This window comes from Marmota flaviventris, chromosome 2, assembly GCF_047511675.1.
Source record: "Marmota flaviventris isolate mMarFla1 chromosome 2, mMarFla1.hap1, whole genome shotgun sequence".
In the NCBI taxonomy this organism is placed as follows: domain Eukaryota; kingdom Metazoa; phylum Chordata; class Mammalia; order Rodentia; family Sciuridae; genus Marmota; species Marmota flaviventris.
In genome coordinates, this window is record NC_092499.1 from 150,697,721 (window position 1) to 150,718,880 (window position 21,160).

The following is a 21,160-nucleotide window of genomic DNA, read 5'->3' on the forward strand; positions in this document are numbered from 1 at the left end:
CCTTTATGCCCAGCGCCGTTCACTTTCCAGTCGTTGGCTTTCAGGTGGGCTGGCCGGGATGTCTTCACTAGCAGGTGCTGGACGTCCCTCCAGGTTAGCTGGCTGCTGCAATGACACAACAACAGCCCACTGAGGCCCACACAGGTGCACGTGGCTGGCCACACAGGCCCATTCAGAGTGATGTGTGGGGAGCCAGCCCCACCCTGAACTAGAGCAAGCCCGCAGGCTCACAGCCACAGCCTCAGTAAGGGTTGACTTCATAAGCTCTTCATAAAGAATGTCTTCCTGAGATGAAAGAGCACAAAAGATGAATTAAAATCCATAAGCACAAAAAAACCTTACTTTGCTGCCAAGCTCTGTCAGTTTGTATAGGGCCATACAGGAAATTTTGGAAGTGGCAAGGAGAAAAAATTTAATTTATTAAGTATTTGGGGCAATTCTTTGTCATAATGCACAAAAATATCCTCAAGCCATGATGGAGCCAGATTCTATCCAGGTACAGACTGTAGTAATTCTAAATTTCTAATACATGCATTTTAGTGCAAAATAGAAACACGTCATTCAAAGAACATATTTCTTTGATTCTCAGCTACATTTTCCTGCCTTTATAACTCCTCTAAAAACAGGATCCATCTTACCACTTGATGTCTCTTACCACCCAACTCTGTCCATTGCAATTGGGATCTTGTTACATCGCCTGGGGGGTGCTGAACTTGATCCTGGCTGTTCTTATTGTCACTTCCAGGTCTAAATAACTCTGAGTCTAAATGAACTCCTTGATAGTCACAAAATTTCAAAGAGATATGGAAGTATATATATATTTTTTTGTCAGTACTTCTGGTTTTTGTGGTACATAAAAGGGTACATCTTATGATCAATGGCATCTTGGATTTGATGAAGCTATTTTTCCTACTATCTCTAGGCAGAGAAAGAGAGTATAAAGCAAAATTACTTCCTCTACTCAGTATTAATTGTCATGAACTCTGGATATTTGCACGTATACGCTTTTTGCAAGGCTGCTTTTTAAAATATGGTACAGGTGATATCTACATACGAGTCGCCAATAAAAGGAATATATTATGGCTACATAAAACTAACAGCTGAGTAGTAAGATAGAAGCATAGATTCATGAATCCACTCACAATTTGACAGAGATATAGTTATATTTCATTCTTCTTTTAGTTTGTTGACACATATCTACGAACTTTTAACTAGAGAGTTAACCAAGAACAAATGAACATCTATTAAGACTTGAAATCCCTAACATCCCCTCTGCCCCAAATACTCTTTCTTTCCAGACTATCTTTTCAGGATTTATTCAAGTGGAGATGACCCAAACAATCCCCAGGACTACCCCAGGAACTTAATCTGCGTATGTGTCTATTTGCTACAGATCCCTGCTGTGCTATGTGTGCTCCTACAGCAAATGTGAACCTATGAACATGTGACATGCTTGGAACCTGGAGGAGCAGCTGCTACCACAAGGAAATCAAAATGCTGAGGCATTCTGATGTCCTGAGCTACCTCCTCAGGACAGTGCCTGCCCTGACCCAAGGCAATCTCCCACTGTGTGTGTGCACATGTGTGCATGCATGTGTTCATGTGTGTTGAAATACCCATAATGTGAAATTTGCCATTCTAACAATTTCTAAGTGTACAGTTTGGTAGCATGAAGTACATGCATATCATCGTGCAGCACGATGCATCTCCAGAACTCTGTCATTTCCCAAACAGAAATTCTACCCATGAAACACTAGCGCCCCATTCCTACTTCTCACAGCCCCTGATAACCACCATCCTATTTTCTGTTCCTATGAATTTGACTTTTGTAGGTACCTAAAATAAATGGAATCCTGTTCTATTTGCCTTATTTTACTTAGGATAGTATCTTCAAGGTTCATTTCTTATTATAATATGTGTCAAGATATCCTTCCTTTTTAATGCTGAATAATATTCCATTGTATGTAGAGACCACATTCTGCTTGTCCATTCATCCATCCACGGACATGTGGGTTGTTTCTCTCATCATTTGGCTCCTGTTAATGATGCAGCCATGAATATGGGTATATTAACCTTTTTTTTCTTTTGTCTTCCTACTTTCAATTCTTCTGGGGTTTCTTGATCATATGGTAATTCCACATGTACTTTTTTTTTTTTTTTTGGAACTGCCCTACTGTTTTCCTCAGTGGTTGCTCCAGTTGCTGTTTCCATAGTAGCTCCTGCTTTGCCTATTTTCCCATAAGGAGCTCACCTGTGCTGTGATCCTGGGGTACCCTCCTCCCTGGAGGCTCTCACTCTGGTCTTCCCTGGTCTCTCTGATGTGCTCTTGCTGCTGTGCCTGCCTGTCACTGGGTAGTCACTGGCCTCCTTGCTGTTTTACCCCCACCATGCCGACTCATCCAATCTCCAGTTCTCTGTCAGGCACAGATTGATCTGCTACTTTCTTCTTACGCTCTTTCTCCTGAGGACCTACATACCAACCTCAAGGGTAGAGAAAGATTCTGAGGCCCCAAGTAGTCTTAAGCAATGCACCCTGGTGTAGTGGTTATTGGCACAAGCTTTGGAGTTCAGATGGAGGAGATGTGGCTGTAGTCATTTTTGGCTACGTGACCTGGAAAATCATTACTGCATGTCAAATGATTGCTGCATGTTATGGGGCTTACTGAAGGATGGCTTAAGCCAATCCTCCGGGAAGCTTAGCATTTAGGTACTAGGAAAAATGAGATTTAGAGTGAAGGACAGAAAGGCATAAAGTTAAAAATCTTTTTTTTTAGCCTTTGCCTTTTATTTGCATTTGTTTTATGATGAATTTATTCCTATAAGTTTTTATTTCTTCAGTTTCTTCTAGGATGACTTTATTCCATGCAACCTCCTCTTGTGGCTTAGGAGCAATTTGTTGCTTTTCAGTGAGGATCATCTCAGTGTGGCAGGGGCAGCTCATGCGCAGGATAATCTGACCATAAGCTCTGTTGGTGGTGAATCTTGGTTGCTTTGCTCACCTGGAAATGCTCCATGACCATACATCTAAATTTACATTTAAACCTTTAAGTTCAGCATTAGTCTTGGGATTTTTAAGCATGTGCAACAAAAATCCAGCACTCTTTTTTGGTCATTGACCCTGTGTCCAGCCCCACTGTCTGGCCTGGTCACACCTATCAGCTCCGCTAGCATTCCTGGCACACACTACTTTTTAAAAATGACATCTTTCAGATACTTGGTAGCTTTTTGGATTTGCATACCCTCAATGGCCTAGGCAGTTTCACAGGTGCCCTTAAAGTGAGCATGAAGATTGGGATCTTTTAATTTCCATGATATTATAGAGTTTTGAACCATCTTCACAGACTACCCCAGGCTGTTTGTGGGAAGAGGAGGCTACAAACCATTCTGTTATGAGGAAATCCGTTTCCTTTTTGATTCCAGTTAATAAGATCACAGTGTAAATGTATGGAAAATATGTCAAGGAAAGGGTGTTGGAAATATTTTTCTTTCTTTCTTTTGCAGAACTGGGAATCAAGCACAGGGCCTTGTGCAGTTAGGCAAGTGCTCTACCATTGAGCTATGCCCTAGGCCTGAAAGTGTTTTTCAGTGAAGAAGGAATGGCTGGATGGGAAGTCCTAAGACTGCCTTAAGCTATGGGACAATTCTTACAAATAAATCTTCCTTCATTCTCATCACACGGTGTCCTTAGATCCTCCCAATTCCCCTGGGAATTTCTCCTCCCAGGAACATCTGCTTTGCCCTGGTTCCTTCTACACCTACAGTGAATGGAGAGAGAAGGCAACTCTGAGATTGTGCACCCTAGGCAGGTTGGACTCAGTCTCCAAATCTCCTATACGCAGGCCTGCAGGTTCCTTGGATGTCACTGTTCCTTCCTTGACCAGTGCCATAAGTTTTTAAGAGCTCTAGGCAGACACTATCTGAAATGAGCTTTGCTTGACTTGTCACCTAAATGTCTGAGAAGGTGCTGTGACAATGAAGAAGATGGCTATCTGGGTTTTCATGGATCCACAGGCAAGTTGAGTAGAACCTTCGGTCACGAAGCAGAGTTTGTTTTCTATTTGGTTCTAACAAAATTCCTCGCATGTTTCCAATAAGAAATAGAAGAAAATAGAGAGCAATGAATTGCTAAGTATGTGAATGCAATTTTCCACACAAGTAACTAATTATTTAGGACTTTTAAAAAGAGCCTCAGGACACAGAAGCTGACATTGTGGCCTGGAAATTGAAAAATATTTAGCTGTTTCTTTGTTAAATTGGTAGCATTTGAGTGTTGTGCTCTTTAGTTGTGTGGAAATCAACATGCAAACATGCATAATTACAAAGATTTACGCAGCCCAAACATTCTTTTTGAATCATTGAAAAGCTCATCTACAGCAAACGATTACTGAAGAATGGCTCATTTGTTCCATGTCTGTTTTGATGTCTAAAGCTAAAATTTGCTTTTGACCCCATTATTGCATGTGGAGTTAATTCTTTTTTCTTTCTGATCCATTCACACACTAGCAACTCTGGGATTTCTATTGAGTTTATAATAGACAAAGCATCACCCTTTTATCATCAATTTATGAACTAAAGTTCTTAAAGGGAACACAACAAGCTAAAGCGTGCCTTTGGTGTGTGGCGTAGAATGGATGCTGGATCCAGTCCCCAGGATCCTCCAAAGGGGAGAAAACAGTGGGCTTAAAAAAAGAAGACACTTCAAAAGATGGGCATGGAACCACCCTATGACCCAGCTATACCACTCCTTGATATTTATTTATCCCAAAGAATTAAAGTCATCATATTATAACTAAACATGCATACCCATGTTTACATTGGTACAATTCACAATAGCCAAACTGTGGAATGAACCTAGGTGTCCATTAATAGACGAATGGATAAAGGAAATGTGGTATATGTACAAAATAGAGTTCCATTCAGCCATAGAGAAGAATAAAATGGATGGAACTTGAGAATATTATGTTAAGAAAAATAAGCCAAACCCAGGTCGAGTGTCATATGTTTTCTCTTATATGTGGAAGCTAGAGAGGGAAAAGGGGGGATGAAGGTATGTGGGTATGGTGGGGGTCTCATGAAAATCAAAGGGAGATCAGTAGAGCAAGGAAAGGAAGCAGGGAGAGGGAGGAGAGAAGGAAAGGGGAAATTCTGGGAATGATACTGGTGAAATTGTATTGTCAACTTGTATTCATGTACAAATATGTAACGACAAATCCCAGCATTACGTATAACTATTATGCACCCATAAAAAATGGGAAAAGAAAAAGTAGAGAAGAAACAACTTTGCAACCATTGGAACTGCCTGAAAAAGGAAGGAAATTCTGATACATGCTACCACACAGATGAGCCCTGAAGACCTTATGCTAAGTGAAGTAAATCAGCTACACAAGGACAAATACAGGTGGAGTATCTATTATCCAAAATCCTTAGGACTAGAAGTATTTTGGATTTTTTATATTCTTTTTGAGATTTTTGGAGCTTTTGCATAGATTTAATGGGTTAGGGATCCTTAATCTGAAATCCAAACCACTCCAAAAGATGACAATTCCTGACCATGGTGTTAGCACTCAATTTGTTTTTGGATTTTGGAGCAGTCTGGATGTCAGATTTTAATTTTAGAGATACTCTACCTGTGCTGTAAGATTCCATATGAGGTCTGTAGAATAATCAAATTCATAGAGATGGAAAGGAAAGTGGGGGTCGTCAGGGGCTGGAGAGAGTGTTATAAGCTGAATTGTTTCATATGATGAATGCCTCAGCCTAGCATGTGACCATATTTGGAAACAGGACTTTCAAAGGTAATTAAGGTAAGTGAAGTTACTTGGGGGAACCTTCATCTACTATGTCTAGTGCTCTTATGAGAAGAGGAAATCTGGACCCTGACAAGGGATATGACATGGAGACACATAGAGAGGTGGCTGTCTGCTAGCTAAAAAGATACCAACTCTGCCGACACCTGGATCTAGGACCCCTAATCTGCAGAACTTTGAGACAATGAGTTTCTGTGATATAAGTTGCCTTTTATGACAGTCTGAGCAGATGAACATAGGTAGCTGGTGCTTCATGGTTCAGAGTTTCAGTTTGGGAAGGTGGAGGACTCCTGGAGGTGGGTGATATCATGATGGCTGCACAACAATGTACTGAATGCATTTGATGCTGCTGAGCTATACACTTAAAGGTGGTTAAAATGGTAAACTTTATGTATATTTTGCCACAATGTAAACAATTTTAAAAAAAAGGAAAAGAAAGGAAAGTGAAAACTTACTTTGCTTCTAGAGCCAAGGCGATGATGCCCGCCACCATGGGGGCTGAGACCGAGGTCCCGGTGTGGCCATCTGTGCATCGCTGACGCAAATCAGTGGTGACCTGGGTGAGAGAAAGGTATGTGAGACAGGGAAGGCATGAGGCCTGTCTCAGTCTCAGAGGAATCAAGACTACCCAACATGCTGCAGGCTGGAGAGTGTGACCCTGGGTGCCAGGAACAGAAAAGGCACTGGGCAAATGCATTGTCTGGTGCTCCCCACGCAATGGCTTGTCTCACGTGTGAAGTGCTGCAGGAACAGGCTAACCTCAGGGTGAAGAAGGGGATGAGGCAGGGAAAGACAAGTAGCCGGCAAACACATATCATGAGCTCAGCTTATTCTTTAGTACTGCAGAAGTATGTGCAGAGAAATAGGAAAAGCAAATTGAAACAAAGAGGGACCCTCCATAAGTCCTTTCCTTGAGTCACCAGGCACTGTGCGTCTTCCACTAATGCCTAAGAGTTCCCACAGCAAGACCATCCACCAGAGCCCACCTCAGTGATTTCCTAATTTTAGGGCAACTGAAAACCAGCTGTTCATGGTGTACCCAAGTGGCTGGATAGTGTTATGTTATTTAGCCTCAAAGTTACATATTGAAGTCTCCACCCTGATGTCCCCCTCAGTAGGCCCAAAGCACCTCAGTTCTGTCTACAGAAACAGATAAACCTGGAGTGTCCTCGGCATCTGAGCAGAATGAAGAGCCAGTTGCTGTCTTTGGGAACGTGAGCCTGGCTCTACCAGTTGTGTGTGTGTGGGGTGTCTGTTGGCCCACCTGAGAAGCAAGGTGGGATGGGCCTTGCTGCTCATCCTGATCTGCACCCTGTCTTGGAACTGAAACAGGGAGCGGTGGCATTAGGATCAGCATGTGTGTTCTGCTGTTGTGGACAGGATCATGCCTCCTGGGGATCTTTGCTTTTAGATCTTTAGTGTTCCTTCCATGCACTTTGCAGATGGAATTAAGCTGCTCACCAGCTGTAAATCGGGGAGCTGATCCTGGGTTACCTGGGAGGGCCCTGAGAAGTGAAAGGGGGCTGGGAGTGCGGCTCAGTGGTAGAGTGCTTGCCTAGCACTGCTGGCTTGGAAGGGAGATCTGGGGAGACCTAAGCCAAGGACTGTGAGTGGCTCTGGAATGAGAGTACCCCTAGTCAGAGCCCATGAGCAAAGGAGGACCTCAGTCCCATGGCCACAGGAAGCTGAATATTGCCCACAATCTAAATGTATACGGAAACAGGTTCTTCCCCAAAGCTGCCGGAAAGGAGCACAGCCTGCCAACATATTGATTTCAGGCTTATGAGATTCCAAGCAGAGACCCAGCAAGGCTGCTGGATTTCTGACCTATAGGACTGTGAGATATAAATTTGTACTGTTTTAAGCTGCTAAGTTAGTGATAATTTGTTATGGCAGGAACAGGAAACTAACCCACCCACCCGCCCACCACAAGGCTCCAGTAGCCAATTTGTGTAAGCCTTGAGAACAAATTTCTCCAGTGATAACAACCCAGTCCTTCCACATGTTTCCCGTGTCTCACTTTAGCTGGGCTGACAATTCCGCAGTGGAGGGGGATCTGTGTCACACATGCACAGGAAGATCTGACAGGAATGTCCACAGAGGCTGCCTTCCTCCCTGCCAGTCCAGAAAGCCTAAGGCACCTTGACATGGAGAGAGCAGCTGAGGGCAAGGGAAAAGGGCCCAGGATGCAACCTCTCTGCCCCCAGCCTCTTCATATGCAAATAGGCACAATGATAGGCCACTGCACATACTCATGCTGGGTAAATGGTGGCCAACAAGGGAAACTAAGGGTGGCTGGGCAGGAAGCCAAGCAACTGAGAGCATGTGAGGCCCAAGGTTTGCTCTCCAGCCTCAGAGAAGGTGAGGAGTGAGCAAAGGGATCTTCCCCAGGGGGACAGCTAAACAGGGAGGGAAGCCCCCTGTGAGTCCTAGTGCTGTGCCAGAAACATGGTTCATGTTTACTGAACGTATAAACCCTCTGCTGAGGTCAGAGATGCAAGCTGTTGGTTTTCCTTCTTTGATCACGAGTCAATCAGTGGGGGTCATCCCTCACACCAGAAAGACACAGCTTGACATTTATTGGACTGAGAGGGATGAAGCACACAAGGGCACAGACATTTGACTACTGTCAGAGATCTGCCGAACTCAAGACTACGAGGTGCTGACTGTCCAGATCAGTTGCTTGTCCCCTTGCAGGATATCTGAGTGGACTCAAAGCAAACACTGGGCTCTAGTGGAGCAGAGGGAAAATGCCACCCATACTGTCAGAGTAGAGTTCTGGGACAGTAACTCTAACTGGTTCCATTTTCTCTTTTATTGTGCTCCCAACTACATCTTCTTACCCACACATTATTGCTCAGAGAATTTCTTTTTCAAAAGAAAAAAAAAAGTGTGTGTGTGGGGGTATTAAAGCATCTTTCTTTTCTTTAATTTTTTTAGTTGTCAGTGGACCTTTATTTTATTTATTTATATGTGTTGCTGAGAATTGAACCCAGTGCCTCACACAAGCCAGGCAAGTGCTCTGCCACTGAGCCACAATCCTAGCCTGTATTAAAGGATCTTGTAGTTAAAGTGTGTGCACATGCATGCACAAATACACACATGCTAGCATGATTAAATAAGCAAATAAAGCCATGAGTCCTGCTTCCAGAGTTGAGTGACACCATCCTCCCAGAACGCAGCCAATGGTACAAAAATGCTCAATAATTCGAGCCTCGACTTGCTCCCAGTTGGGTTTCAGCCCAAACATCTGTTTAATAAGACTCCAGCAAGTCCATGCTCAAATGAGCTGGATGCCTAAATGAAAAGGACATCATTTAGAATCTCAGCTGCCCATCCCAGGGGCGAGGGCTGCAGGAGAAAGGGAAAGTAACAACTTAAATTAATGCCTTAGTCAAGCAGCCTGGGCTGTGGCCAGGCGGGCAGTGGAATGGTGGTGGCTGACCTTTCACGGGTGCAGAGCAAAGCAAAGAATGGGAAGCCTGTGTACTTCCCCAGAAAAATGTAAAAATAAATTTGCAAATAATTTCTAAAGATGTAGCTAAGCACCAGGATAAATAAAAGATGCTAGTGAGCTTTAAAATTAAACCATGTCTGGCCTGCTCTGTGGTCTCATTTTTTAAATGTCTATAAACTAACTTAACAGTCGTTAAGTTAGTACATTTGAATTCTGCATTAACTAGATGGGAAACCCTCCCTTTCTCCATTTTTTTTTTTTAAATTAGGAAAGTGTATAGGGAAGAAAGTGGAACAAATTCCACCCATATAGGAAAACCATTACCGTATGAAAGGTCAGTCAGGGGCTGGGTATGTGGCTCAGTGGTACAGTCCTGGGCAATGCCCTGGGTTCCATTCTCAGCACCACCCACCCCACAAAAAAAATAAAAGAAATAGTGAAAGATAAATCCCACATGTTCAGTGAAGTGAGCAGAACAGACAGAAATCATTGGTTGACTTCCAAGTGGCCACCATGTGCCCTTTAGTAGCAGCAGAAAGCCTAGAAGAACACTTGGATTTCTAGAATATTCCAGTATAAAAGCAAGACTTTTTCTTACTCTATTTTACACGTGGGAACTGGACTGGTCAATTGGATTCTGAGTGATGCAACCACAGAATTTCAGAGAGCTAAAAGGAGAAACGATGAGAAATGAACCCCATTATTAAATGATATTTTTGGATCACTAAAGCCAGAGAGGGTTTCAATTGGTATTTCTGGGCACAGAGGAGAAAGGCAGGGTCGGAGGCAGGCTGCCAAGGGACTGAGGTTGACCTCAAGGCTCAAATGGTTTGCCAAGGACTGAGGCTGGGAACCTGGGATCCAGCACAATTTGGCCTCATTCTAATTCACCTGTAGGGAAAAGGAGGTCTCCCCACCCGCTGCCACCCTCGTCCCAGAGAGATGACATACATGCTATAAACCCTCTAACTTTCCAGGAAAACTTACAATTTTCCGTTCATAGAAGGCCCCGCTGCTGTAGGTGGTAGCCAGGGTGGAGGCACACTCCTCTAGGTACCAGGGCTTGTGGCCATTCTCGGTGGTGCTGCTCACAGAGATGGTGTAAATGCTGTTGGTGTAGCCGTCACAGGAGCAGTAGTCCCCCTCTCTCCCACCATTCCCAGAGGCCCAGACGAAAATGGATCCCAGGCCCTGCCGGCCCTAGATGGGAGCAAGAAGAACAAAGAATGAGCCAGGGCAGCCAGAACCTCCCGGCCTGAAGTCACACCTTCTCAATATTCAACCAAAGGGACTAAGAAGGATGTACTGAGACCAACCAGGTGCAAACCTCTCTATTGATTTTAATGGGGCAATTTTGCCTGTGGCATCAGCTTTAAAACTGTAAAACCCCCAGATCATGTAAGGGGAGGAGAGGCAGAAAGAATCCTTTGCTCTTCTCAGGAAAATCCAGGGCCTAACACAAGCTGTTCCACTTCAGAGAAATGCCTCTAATTTTCATTGCAATAGCCAAGAATCAAAGAGACCTGGTAGTGCCACAATAATACCATAATATAGATGATGGTAGAATTCATAACTTTAATTTCTCTGGGTTGAAGCAGCTAGTCTTATGGGAAAAATCAGGAATTTTCTGCAAACATTGCTAAAGAGGTACCCCTCTTGGAAAGCCAGCTAATTTTGCAAAGAAGGATGAGACCAGGAATTCTGGGTGAAGACTGAAAAGGTAATACAGTTATGGTTCCAAATGCTGGTGGCTGCCTGCAGGTGTCCTGTTAGAGTTCCCTGCCATGGGAGAGTGTTGGAGTGGTCAGATCATCAACACAGGCCCAACCAGTGGCTTCATCCCTGTGTAGGTTTCCATTGTTAAGAACTTAATCGTGAAAGCAAGCCTGTGAGAGACAGTGACAGGTCAGGAGCAGATTCCAGCACTTCTGTTCTATCCCATATCCACAGGATCAATGATTTCTAACCAAACCAACACTCTCCCATGGCAGGGAACTCTAACATCCCAGCTATGAACATTAACTAATGATTAACTAATGGAAGCCTGGAATGACTGATTCAGTCCAAATAGCTGGACTTGGTGGTGGTGCACAGCCAGCCTCAGTGAGTGGTGCCGACACCCACATGAAACAGGGCCCCCAAGGCTCCTGACTTCTGCATTCTTATTGAGGACCCTCCTTTCCAAACCAAATGACATGTCCCCAAATCAGTCAATTTAAAGATAACTTTCAACCTAATTTTGCAACCCCTGTGGATACAATTTGAAGCCCTACTGTGATTGAATACAAATAGAATTCAAGTCTGTCCTTGGCTAAGTGGACCATTTCTTCTGTAAGCTTTGCATCACTCCACTTTGTGGGCCAAGGGGATTCTAGTTCTAACCCAAGTTTCCTAAGAGAGTAGGCAGGAAGGTTCACCCAGCCAAGCTACTTCAAGTAGCTACATTCACTCAACTTTCTGTATTTCTAAGATGGGTTTGTCCAAGTAGTCAAGAGCTCACCAAAATGGTTACCCTCATTTATCAAAAAGGTTAACTTCTAGATTAAAGGAACAAAGTACTAAGGAAAGTGGGTGTGTCCATGCAATTATAGTCATGTGCCAAATAAGAATGTTTCAATTAGTGATGGGCCACATGTAGGACCGTGGTAATATCATATAGATAGGTGTGGAGAAAGCTAGACTGTCTAGGTTTGTGTGAGTGCACTCTGTGATGTTCACACAATGATGAAATTGTCTTACAATGCGTTTCTCAGATTATATCCCACCATTAAGCAAAGAAAGACTATAATTACCTGTTGGAAAAGATTAATCAGAGAAGCAGTTTAAAACAACCAAAATCCAAGTAAAAAGGAATTTAACCCATTGGAGCCTATCTTTCTGCCACATGAGAATCATCCCTAAGACATAGTTACTCTTAACTCTCCCCATCCCACTCAAAAAATTTATAAAATGTTATCATTTTGCAAAGTGGAGCAGCATCCTTATTGACCTGAAGGTATAGAGAATAGCTTAAAACAGTGCTCCTCACACTTAAATGTGCACGCACTTAAGTCCCCTGTGAATCCCCTGTTACAATGCAGACTTGGATGTGTCAGGTCTGGGATGGTGTGGTAGTCAGTTTTCTTGTACTGTAACAAATACCCAAGATAATCAACTTACAAAGGGAAAAGGTTTATTTTGGTTCACAGTTTTGGAGATCCTAGTCCATGAACAATTGTACCACTGCTGTGGACCTGTGGCAGCACTTCACAAAAAGAATATGTGGCAGAGGAAGCCCATTTCCATTATGGCTGGAAATGAAAGAAGAAAGAGGAGGGCTGGGTCCCATTACCCCCAGTGACTAGAAGCCCTGCCACTAGGCCTACCTCTTCGAGGCTCCACCGCCTCCCAATAACACCCTCTGGGATCCAAGACTTGACACTTGGGCCTTTGGGCCACAATCCAGATCCAAACTGTAGTAGATGGGCCTCAGATTCTGCCTGCCTTAGGAGGGAGGGCCCAGGCGATGCCAGTGCTGCTGGTATCTGGTCTTCCCACCTTACGCTGTGCATTTACTGCCAGCCCAGCCCCCTCTCACAGGCACTGCAGTATCGCCAGCCTCCTTTTCTTCTTAAAATGCTTCTTGGAAAGGGACCACGGGAAGGAGGCAGAGGAGACACCCAGACGACCTGAGGTGTAAGAGAGGTCTTAGGGGTCCCTGAGGATTTTATGTTCACTCTCCAGGTCTCCCAGGACAGAAGCCACAGGAACGTGTCAATCCCTCTAGCATAAACCTGCATTCTACTCAGTAAAGCCACAACTTCAACCTGATCAAATCATATTTCGACGTCCTCCTGGGGGGAGTGGTGACTTTATCCATGAGCTCAGAAGCACTTCTCCTGACCGCTGGCCAACACCCGCCATCTGGTGAAGACCAGTGTTTTTAGCCCAGTGGGGTTTCGTCTCCCTTCTAAACAAGCCATGGGAGGAGCAAGGACTGACATTAAACAGATCCCTGTGCCAAATTACGGCTTTGAAGGTCTCCTACCACCAGACCACATCATCTACCAGAGATGAAGTCAGATTTTTACAGAAAAAGACCATAGGTGACAAACGGGGCGGCAGGAGGAAAAACAGATGGGGAAATGTGGTTGGGTTTGAGATCATCAGATTTCTAGGAGGATTTTCCGTGACAGCTGCAATTTAAGGCTCCCTCTATGACATATTTTACTTCAGAATGACTAAAAAAAGAAAATTAAATGACCTCAGTATTTTAAGAAACCATGACAAGAATGACGGGGAGCCACATGGTCTCCTCTGCAAGTCCCTACTCCCCCTGACAGCTTGATGAAGCTGATTTTGCTCAGAATTCAGAATGCAGATTCCCCTCTCTGCAGCTCCAACTTTTCAAAGTCTCCACGGGCTCCGTCTACACAGATCTGAGGGGACAATCCAAATAATCTCTTAAAAACCATCAATACCTCCCCTGGAAACAGGGTGCCTCGTTCTCAGAGCTCAGATCTTTAGAAATCATCTCAGAAATGCCAGATGTTCAGTATTAACACCATTCAAAGGGATGTTTCATGCAGAAGAAGCGATCTCTAACTTAAGTCACCCTCCCTGAAAGCTGAAATTCAGCTTAATTTTTAGGATGTTTCACTTGTCATCAAGTTTGAGATCCAAGTGATCTAGTGGGTGGGAGGGGGAATTGAGTCATGGAAAGACATGATTTATTTATTCAGCGGTCCCTCATGAGCAGAGGCTCACTTGGTCATCCCTGAATCTGCCAGCATGCGCCCAGCTCAGCACAAGGCCCAGCTCAGGTGCTCAGCGGCCTGACGGAAGCCACCTTTGGGTCTCCCTGGAGTCGTGTCAAGCAACCCAAGCCCGACGCATGAGGTTACATGCTGACGTGCTGTGAGTCTACTTTTCCTCCTTTATTTTTCTTCTTACATGGAGTATCTAGGTGAGGAATAATCTCAAAAATCGACACCCCCATTTTGGGTGACTAGTTTCTTGGTTGTGAAAGCCTGGATGGTGGCAGGAAAGGGCAGTGGAAGAGGAAACCTTCATGCACACTGCAGGGCAGCACCCCATCCATCAGAGGAGCTGCAGACCAGGTGCCCCAGGCAGGAAGTGTAGACATGGTACAGACTCCCAGCCTGGGAGGTCTACGGAAATGGAGGGAGACTCCAGGGTTTCAGCACAGTGGGAGGGGGCAAGGTGGGGGGCCTTCTGAGAGAAAAAGACACATCCACTAGAAGAAATTCATAGACAGCAACCAAACTCAATGTATCCTATAAAGAAATCCAATCATATTATTCAGAAAAATGGAAATCACGAACAAAGCAAAAAAAAAAAAAAAAAAAAAAAAAAGATTGTTCCTCTGTGGCTAGAAGGAAATAAAGAAGGCTGTTTCATTATAATCCTCTGGAACATTATTTATTTATTTATTAACTAATTATTGACCACATTTTAATCACTATGTATGGGTTATAATACCATAAGAACTTTAAAAAATTGTTTTGAATTATATGACTAATAAAATGGGCTTACCTCCCTCTCTTCACCTCCTCTCCTCTCCTCCTCAGAAATCAGAGATGCCTGGATTTCATTCTGGAACTCCCTGCACCCACCAGCACTCATCAGCCATAACTTGTGCTTTGGACCGGAGCTTATTGAACCACCCAGGACCTTCTAGATGCCCATCACAGCTCTGTCTGCCTGCTCCAAGAAGCTGTCCTCACCCAGATTTCTTGCCACCAGCTTCTAAGAGCTGGTTCATCCAGCTACCCACTTCCCATCTCCCAGACTTTCATCCTGAATGGACAATCAGTGGCTGGTGGGTAACCTGCTAGGAGGAGCCTGCCATCCTCCCAGGCTTCTGCAGACACCGACCTCGAGGATATTTCCTCTGCTTCACATCTGATGAAGTTCTACTCTGAAACAGTATGCAGGGCTGTGTGCTGGTGGGGGCCAGGGGGTGTCTAGATAGTGGCTTCCTGCTACTGTGGGATACTGAATTAGCATATACCCTGTGATGGGCACAGAACACTCCATGGCTAGGTACTGATGTGGGTAGATGGCCAGGGCCCAAGATACCCTTTCGTACCTATACAGTCCAAGGAACAAGTCAGGTGATCTCTCATCCACCTGCAGTCCTCTCAGCCAGGACAGGCAGGCTCCAAGACAGAGAGGGCGGGCAGGCAGATGCCAGGCTGACTCTCACTGGAGCAGCTGAAACCTTCCCCACGAGTGGGTAAACAGCCACTTCCCTGAGCCCCTAAGTGACTCCTCCCTCACTCTGGTCCTGGCACTATAGGGCCCTGCCAGTCCTGTTTCGGGTTGTGGCTGGTATCACTCTGACATTTAGTTAAATTAAGACTGTTCACTGTCACCCCCACCCCACAAGCTCCCCTGTAGTCCTGGGTTACTCACACCTTTTTAATGCCATACTCAAAAGCTTGTTTAGCCAGTCGGCCAGGCCCATCCACTGTCTTCCCGTCGTCGTCCGGCCCCCAGCTGGCACTGTAAATGTCAATGTAGTTGGGTTTGATGCCCAGGGACTTGGCCTCAACCACATCTGTCACATCGCCGTCCAGCATACGGATGCCTGAAAGCACAGAGGGAGACTCACCGTCAGTGCCCATGATCCTGAGCACGCAGCCAGGGCCGCCCAGGGCTGGGAGGGGAGCGAGACAGAAGAGTCCCAAACAGCGGAGATCGGGATACTGCGTCACTGAGCTCCCCTGATGGAGCTTTTCCCCTGTTGTGGAAAGCTTGCTCCTCCTCTCTGAGCTGGCTGATGTGAAAGAATTAACACGACACCGCAGGCCACATTGTAAACTGCTCCTGTTGTGTTGTGTGGCAGCGACATAAGAAAACCAGCAACTTCCAAGGGAGGATTCAAACGGTTGTCCTCAGTAACATGATGTCATGCAGGTATCTAAAAATGCACACTGGTATAATAGGACTCAGGAGTTCTTTTTCACTTTCCCAGCTGTTCATCACTTATGTTTATTTCTCTTTCCTTTAGGAGTCCATCCCTGATGTATAATTTATGATGAATCACACAGTGAGTTTTTAACTTGGAAGACGGGAGCCCAGTCTATGGAGGAGGGAGTTGGGAGTCTGGGATTTCGCCAGCCATCTATTTTCCCTCTGGGTTCAGGTTCCATGTTCCTAGGAGGGATCCTTAGAGGTGGGGAGTCTAGCTTCACAAGAATCCCCCAAATTAAGGGAGGAGTGGGTTCCCACAAGCCTCTTCCAATGCCTGCTGACCCATCTAGAGGCCCCTCATCCTGGTCCCCTTCCCAGCCTTTGCCTCCATTACTCTGTGTCCAGCAGGTGTGCCCCTTCCAGCAGCATGTCACCCAGAGAAGGTGGGGTGGACACACAGCATGAAACTGGGAAGCGGTGAGTAACACAGCCACCAGCACATCCTTTCTGTGTCCTAGAGATACATAAAGTCAGACCTCTCTGAGGCTTGGGAAACCTTGCCACCCCTCTCAGAGGCCCCTCAAGCCCCTCGTACTCTGGCCCCAGATCTGTGTGTGCAATGACCATGTCTTTTGTCAAAACAAATACTATATCCTAGAGTTATTGAAGATATCATGGAAAAGGGAGCTTTTTCTGATTATAAGTATAATATATGTTCTTGGAAGAATGTTTGGGAAATAGAGAAATAACCACTGATAATATTTTGGTTACTTTCTTCTACTATTTTTCTTTGCCTGCAGCATATAGTTTCTTTCCAAGTCCTTGTTTTAAAATCTGAACTTTATATGGCTCATTTCCCTGTGCCATCAATGACTCAATTTCAAGACATGATTGTAGTGTCCACCCCATGCACCCAGCCCAGGCAGCCCTCCCTCTAGGGCCACCTCCCCAAGCAGGGGTCCCCTGACCTCACCTGTACTGGAACTATGTTCCAGAATGTACATTAACACATAGTGGGGGCTCAAAAGCAGAAACTTTGAATACAGTCATCTTAAAAAGTAAAATACAGTCAGCACTCTGTATCCATGGGTTCTGCAACTGCAGATTCAACCAAAACTACAGGTGAAACTTACTTAAAAAAATTTTTGTCTACTGAAAATGAACAGATTCATTTTTTGTCATAATTCTCTAAACAATACAATAACTATGTATATAGATTTACATTGCACTAGGTATTATAAGTCATCTTAGATGATTACAGTATCCAGGAAGAGGCAGAGATTCTATGCACATGCTACATTATTTTATATAAGGAACTTGAGAGTCCAAGGATTTTGGCATCCACAGGGGGTCCTAGAATTAATCCCTTGTGCATACTGAGAGATAACTATAGCAGCTTCCCCTGAGCATAAGAAATGGTATAGGACAAAAGCAATAAGAGCCGCAGGAAGGAGACCCCGGAAGCAGAAGCCCTCCCCAGGTGCTCAGGAACAAATGTTTCATGTGAATTAAATCTTACTGTCCTAACCATTCAAACTATAATTGTGGGGACACCCTGCTGTCACTTCTGATGAAAAACTGATAAACAGAGATCCCTAACATGTACATTTTCAATTTTCTTGTTCTATATTCTCTTGCTCAGTAGCACATGAGTTACAAATAAATAACTGAGTGCACTTAATTATTTGCTATGGTGAGAAATTTCTTGCCTATTATATACTTTCTTTCCAAAGAAAAGTATTTTACTTAAATCATCTCTAGATGACTTGTAAGTCCTAATAAAATGTAAGTGCTATGTACATAGTTGTTATATTTAAAGAGGGAATTTAAAGATTTAACCACAGTTAAACTGCACTCATTTTCCCAATTTGTTCTATCCAATTTTGAAGGTTCAGTTTTCCCTAAGGTTTCTCCTTACTATCTGTCATGAAGCTTCAAGTCATGAGGAAGAGAGATAACACAGGAGTCACTACAGAGGGTCCTTGTGAGGTTAAGGGGCACCGTTAGTGTGGTGGTAGTGGGGGGTAGGGCTAGTCTCACAGCATCTTAGCCCCACACTGCTGTGGGACACCAAGCTTAACTAGAAACTCCTGCTCTGAAAGCCTGGGAACTACACTCAAAATCAATGTCAGAAATTTACAGCAAAGCAATAGCGAAGTTGAGGTGTGGGGGCCATCAGAAGTTCAACAACAGTGCCCAGGGCCATGGGGGAGTGCTAGCCAGGCAGACGTACGTGGGCAGTGATGGAAGATGGGGCTGAAGTTATGGGAAGAGCCATGTCTCATAGCTCTAAGGTCTTAAAAATGAGAGAGAGGAATAAATTTAACACTAGCACCATCCATCTTCTCTTCTGGCTCGCTCTCTTTTTCTCTTCTTCTCTTTATTACCCCAGCTACCTGGCTGCAGGACGGCCCAGGGAAGATACCACTGTCCTGCTACTTAGATGGCACTGCACTGCAAGGGGCTTGATGCCGTGTCATCGGATCCTTAGAGGAGGCCCAGCTCTCACAGTAGTGTGCCTCAAGCCAGCAGGAGGCAGATGGGCATGCCGTGTGCAGAACTTCTGCCATGATCACCAAGTGTGACTAGGAAATGACTTTGGTAGTTCTCATATCTTATGAAGTCTTAGTTTTATGTACACTGTGATGATGAAAGTCATTGTCTCTATAGAGATGTCTAACAAACCAAAAAGGATGATTAGTGTAAAGTGCCTGGTGCACAGAAAGCACTCAGTGTAAGTGTCCACTGCCAGCTTGACTCTGCTGAGCCTCAGTTTCTCCATCTGTAAAAATAATAACTTTCTTCCCTTTGTTTTCTAAAGATAGGCTGTCTGTATGTATGAAGAGTGGTATTCACACACATGAAATAAAGCCTTATAAAATAACGGACATGCATGAATCCTCTATCCAATACAGAATGAGGACATGACCTACTGGGTCCTCTACCTGGGTGTCCTCCTGTGGCCCCCACCTCTCACAGGAAACTGCTCAGAGTCAGCACTTTGCTGCTAGGAATGTTGGGCTTTTAGATTATTCATCCTATTTCCATTTAAAAATAAGTGTTTTAATACAATTGTGTGTTTAAATAATATATAGTATAGTTTTGCCTCTACTGGGAATTAGTCCTTTGTTGGTTACACAGATTACAATTATCTCCTAGTGATATCTTGTCTTTTCACTTTGTTTATGGAATCTCTTGATAAACAGCAGTTCTTAATATGTATGGGTGTGTGCATGCACATGCTCTGGGAATTGAATCCAGGGCCTTGTGCATGCTAAGCACGTGCTGTACCACTGAGCTACACCCCTCTCCCCAGAGGTCTTTAATTTTAATAATGTTAAGAGCTCATTTCCCTTTGACGATCAAGGGAGTCATAATGGGGCCCAAATCTTCCCTGGGTTTGTTGGCATCTATTGTAAGTTTCCTTTTACAGGCAGGGCAGAGCCACTCTAGCTAGCCACAGCCCACATGAGCTACAGCACTAGCTCATTGCATTTTTCCTTTCTGGGGAGAGGAGAAGTCAGGATGGCCACGAGGTTGCTGTCTTTCCCTAGTCTATCATCTGGGTGCCCAGCATGTCCATCTCCATGGCTGATTCAGGCACACTATACCCAGACACCCAGCTAACTCAGCCATGAGCCTTCAAGAGGGGCTATAACCAGTACAGGAAGTTGGTAGTGTGGTATGGCACAGACATGGTACCTGACAAGATACAAAGCAGCTTGCAGTGGGGGAGACAGTCAGGGTCAGGGAACCCTGGGTGGAGTCTTAAATTTGCATGACCTTGGGCCACAGACTCAACCTCTTTAAAACTTGTTTTCTACAATATTTATCTGAGGTGGTAGTTGAAAAGAATATAAGTTGAGGCCCTGTGTGTGGTCTGGATATGGTTATATGGTTTGAATGTGTCACCCAAGGGTTCCTATGTGGGCAGCTTGGTTCCCCATATAGTGATAAGGAAATGGTGGAACCTTTAAGAGGTAGGACCTACTGAGAGGTGGTAAGGTCATTGGGGATGTGACCTTGGAAGGAATTTAAGTAGTTCTTGAAGGATCGTGGTTAGCTCCTAAAAAGATGAGTTGTTATAAAGAATGAGCCTGACCCCTGAATTGCTCTCTGGGTTCTTGTCTTATCATGCTCTCTCTCCCTCTTGCATGTGCTCCTGCTATCCACCATGATGTGATGTAACCAAGGGGGCCCTCATCAGGGCCAGCACTAGGCTACTTGGAATGTCAGCCTCCAAAACTGTGAGCTTAAGAAACCTCTTTTTGGATGGGGTTGTGGCTCAGTGGCAGAGTGCTTGCCTAGCATGTGTGAGGCACTAGGTTAGATCCCCCCCACCACCACATAAAAATAAACAAATAAAATAAAGGTATTGTGTCCATCTACAAGTAAAAAAAAATAAAAAAGAAATCTCTTTTTCTTTCCAAGTTACCCAGCCTCAAGTATTTTGTTATAGCAACAGAAAACATACTCATATAACCTGGTACCCAGGGCTTCTGGATAAATGGTAGCAGTATTCTTCATGTCTTTCCATTTAGAAATGAACTTTCCATTGTGGTAGACCTTGCTGACCACAAGCAGCCAAAGTCACTTCTGGTGTTCTAGTGTTGAAATTGAACCTGCTATTCTACAACTTGACATACAAGTTGTAGGTGGTAAAATGTCTATTTTTGAACAAGAAGAACACGATGGCAGAAGAAATTCAAAAATATGTAAAACATATGACCAGAATGATTTCCCAACACCTCTCATAATGCTTTTTATCTTGGAAGAAGACTGATGGATGTGTGAGAAAGCAAGCATCATGTATTTAGATTTGAACGGAGCATCTATTTTCCCCAACACTGACAAGTTGCCAACAGAGAAAAGGTAAATATTTTCAGTAGAAACCTGCTGTTCCAACATTAGCTTTAAATGTGACTGGCTCTCTGGAAATGCCAAGGAGAAGAAAAACAGCAATCATTCCTCTAATGAA

The 21,160-nt window shown here is 44.3% G+C and overlaps 1 protein-coding gene across 3 annotated transcripts in view; it reads right to left on the reverse strand.

The window, feature by feature from the left end:
- Pcsk6 (proprotein convertase subtilisin/kexin type 6) overlaps nt 1-21,160 on the reverse strand; it is a 192,126-nt gene that overhangs the window by 79,111 nt on the left and 91,855 nt on the right. For all 3 annotated transcript variants that reach the window (XM_027955269.3, XM_027955265.3, XM_071608670.1), the window contains exons 7-10: nt 15,684-15,856; nt 10,252-10,464; nt 6,263-6,363; nt 2-105 (exon numbers count right to left, since the gene is read on the reverse strand). In XM_027955269.3, the coding sequence (XP_027811070.2) occupies nt 2-105; nt 6,263-6,363; nt 10,252-10,464; nt 15,684-15,856 (591 nt within the window). The remainder of the gene's footprint in view (nt 1; nt 106-6,262; nt 6,364-10,251; nt 10,465-15,683; nt 15,857-21,160) is intronic.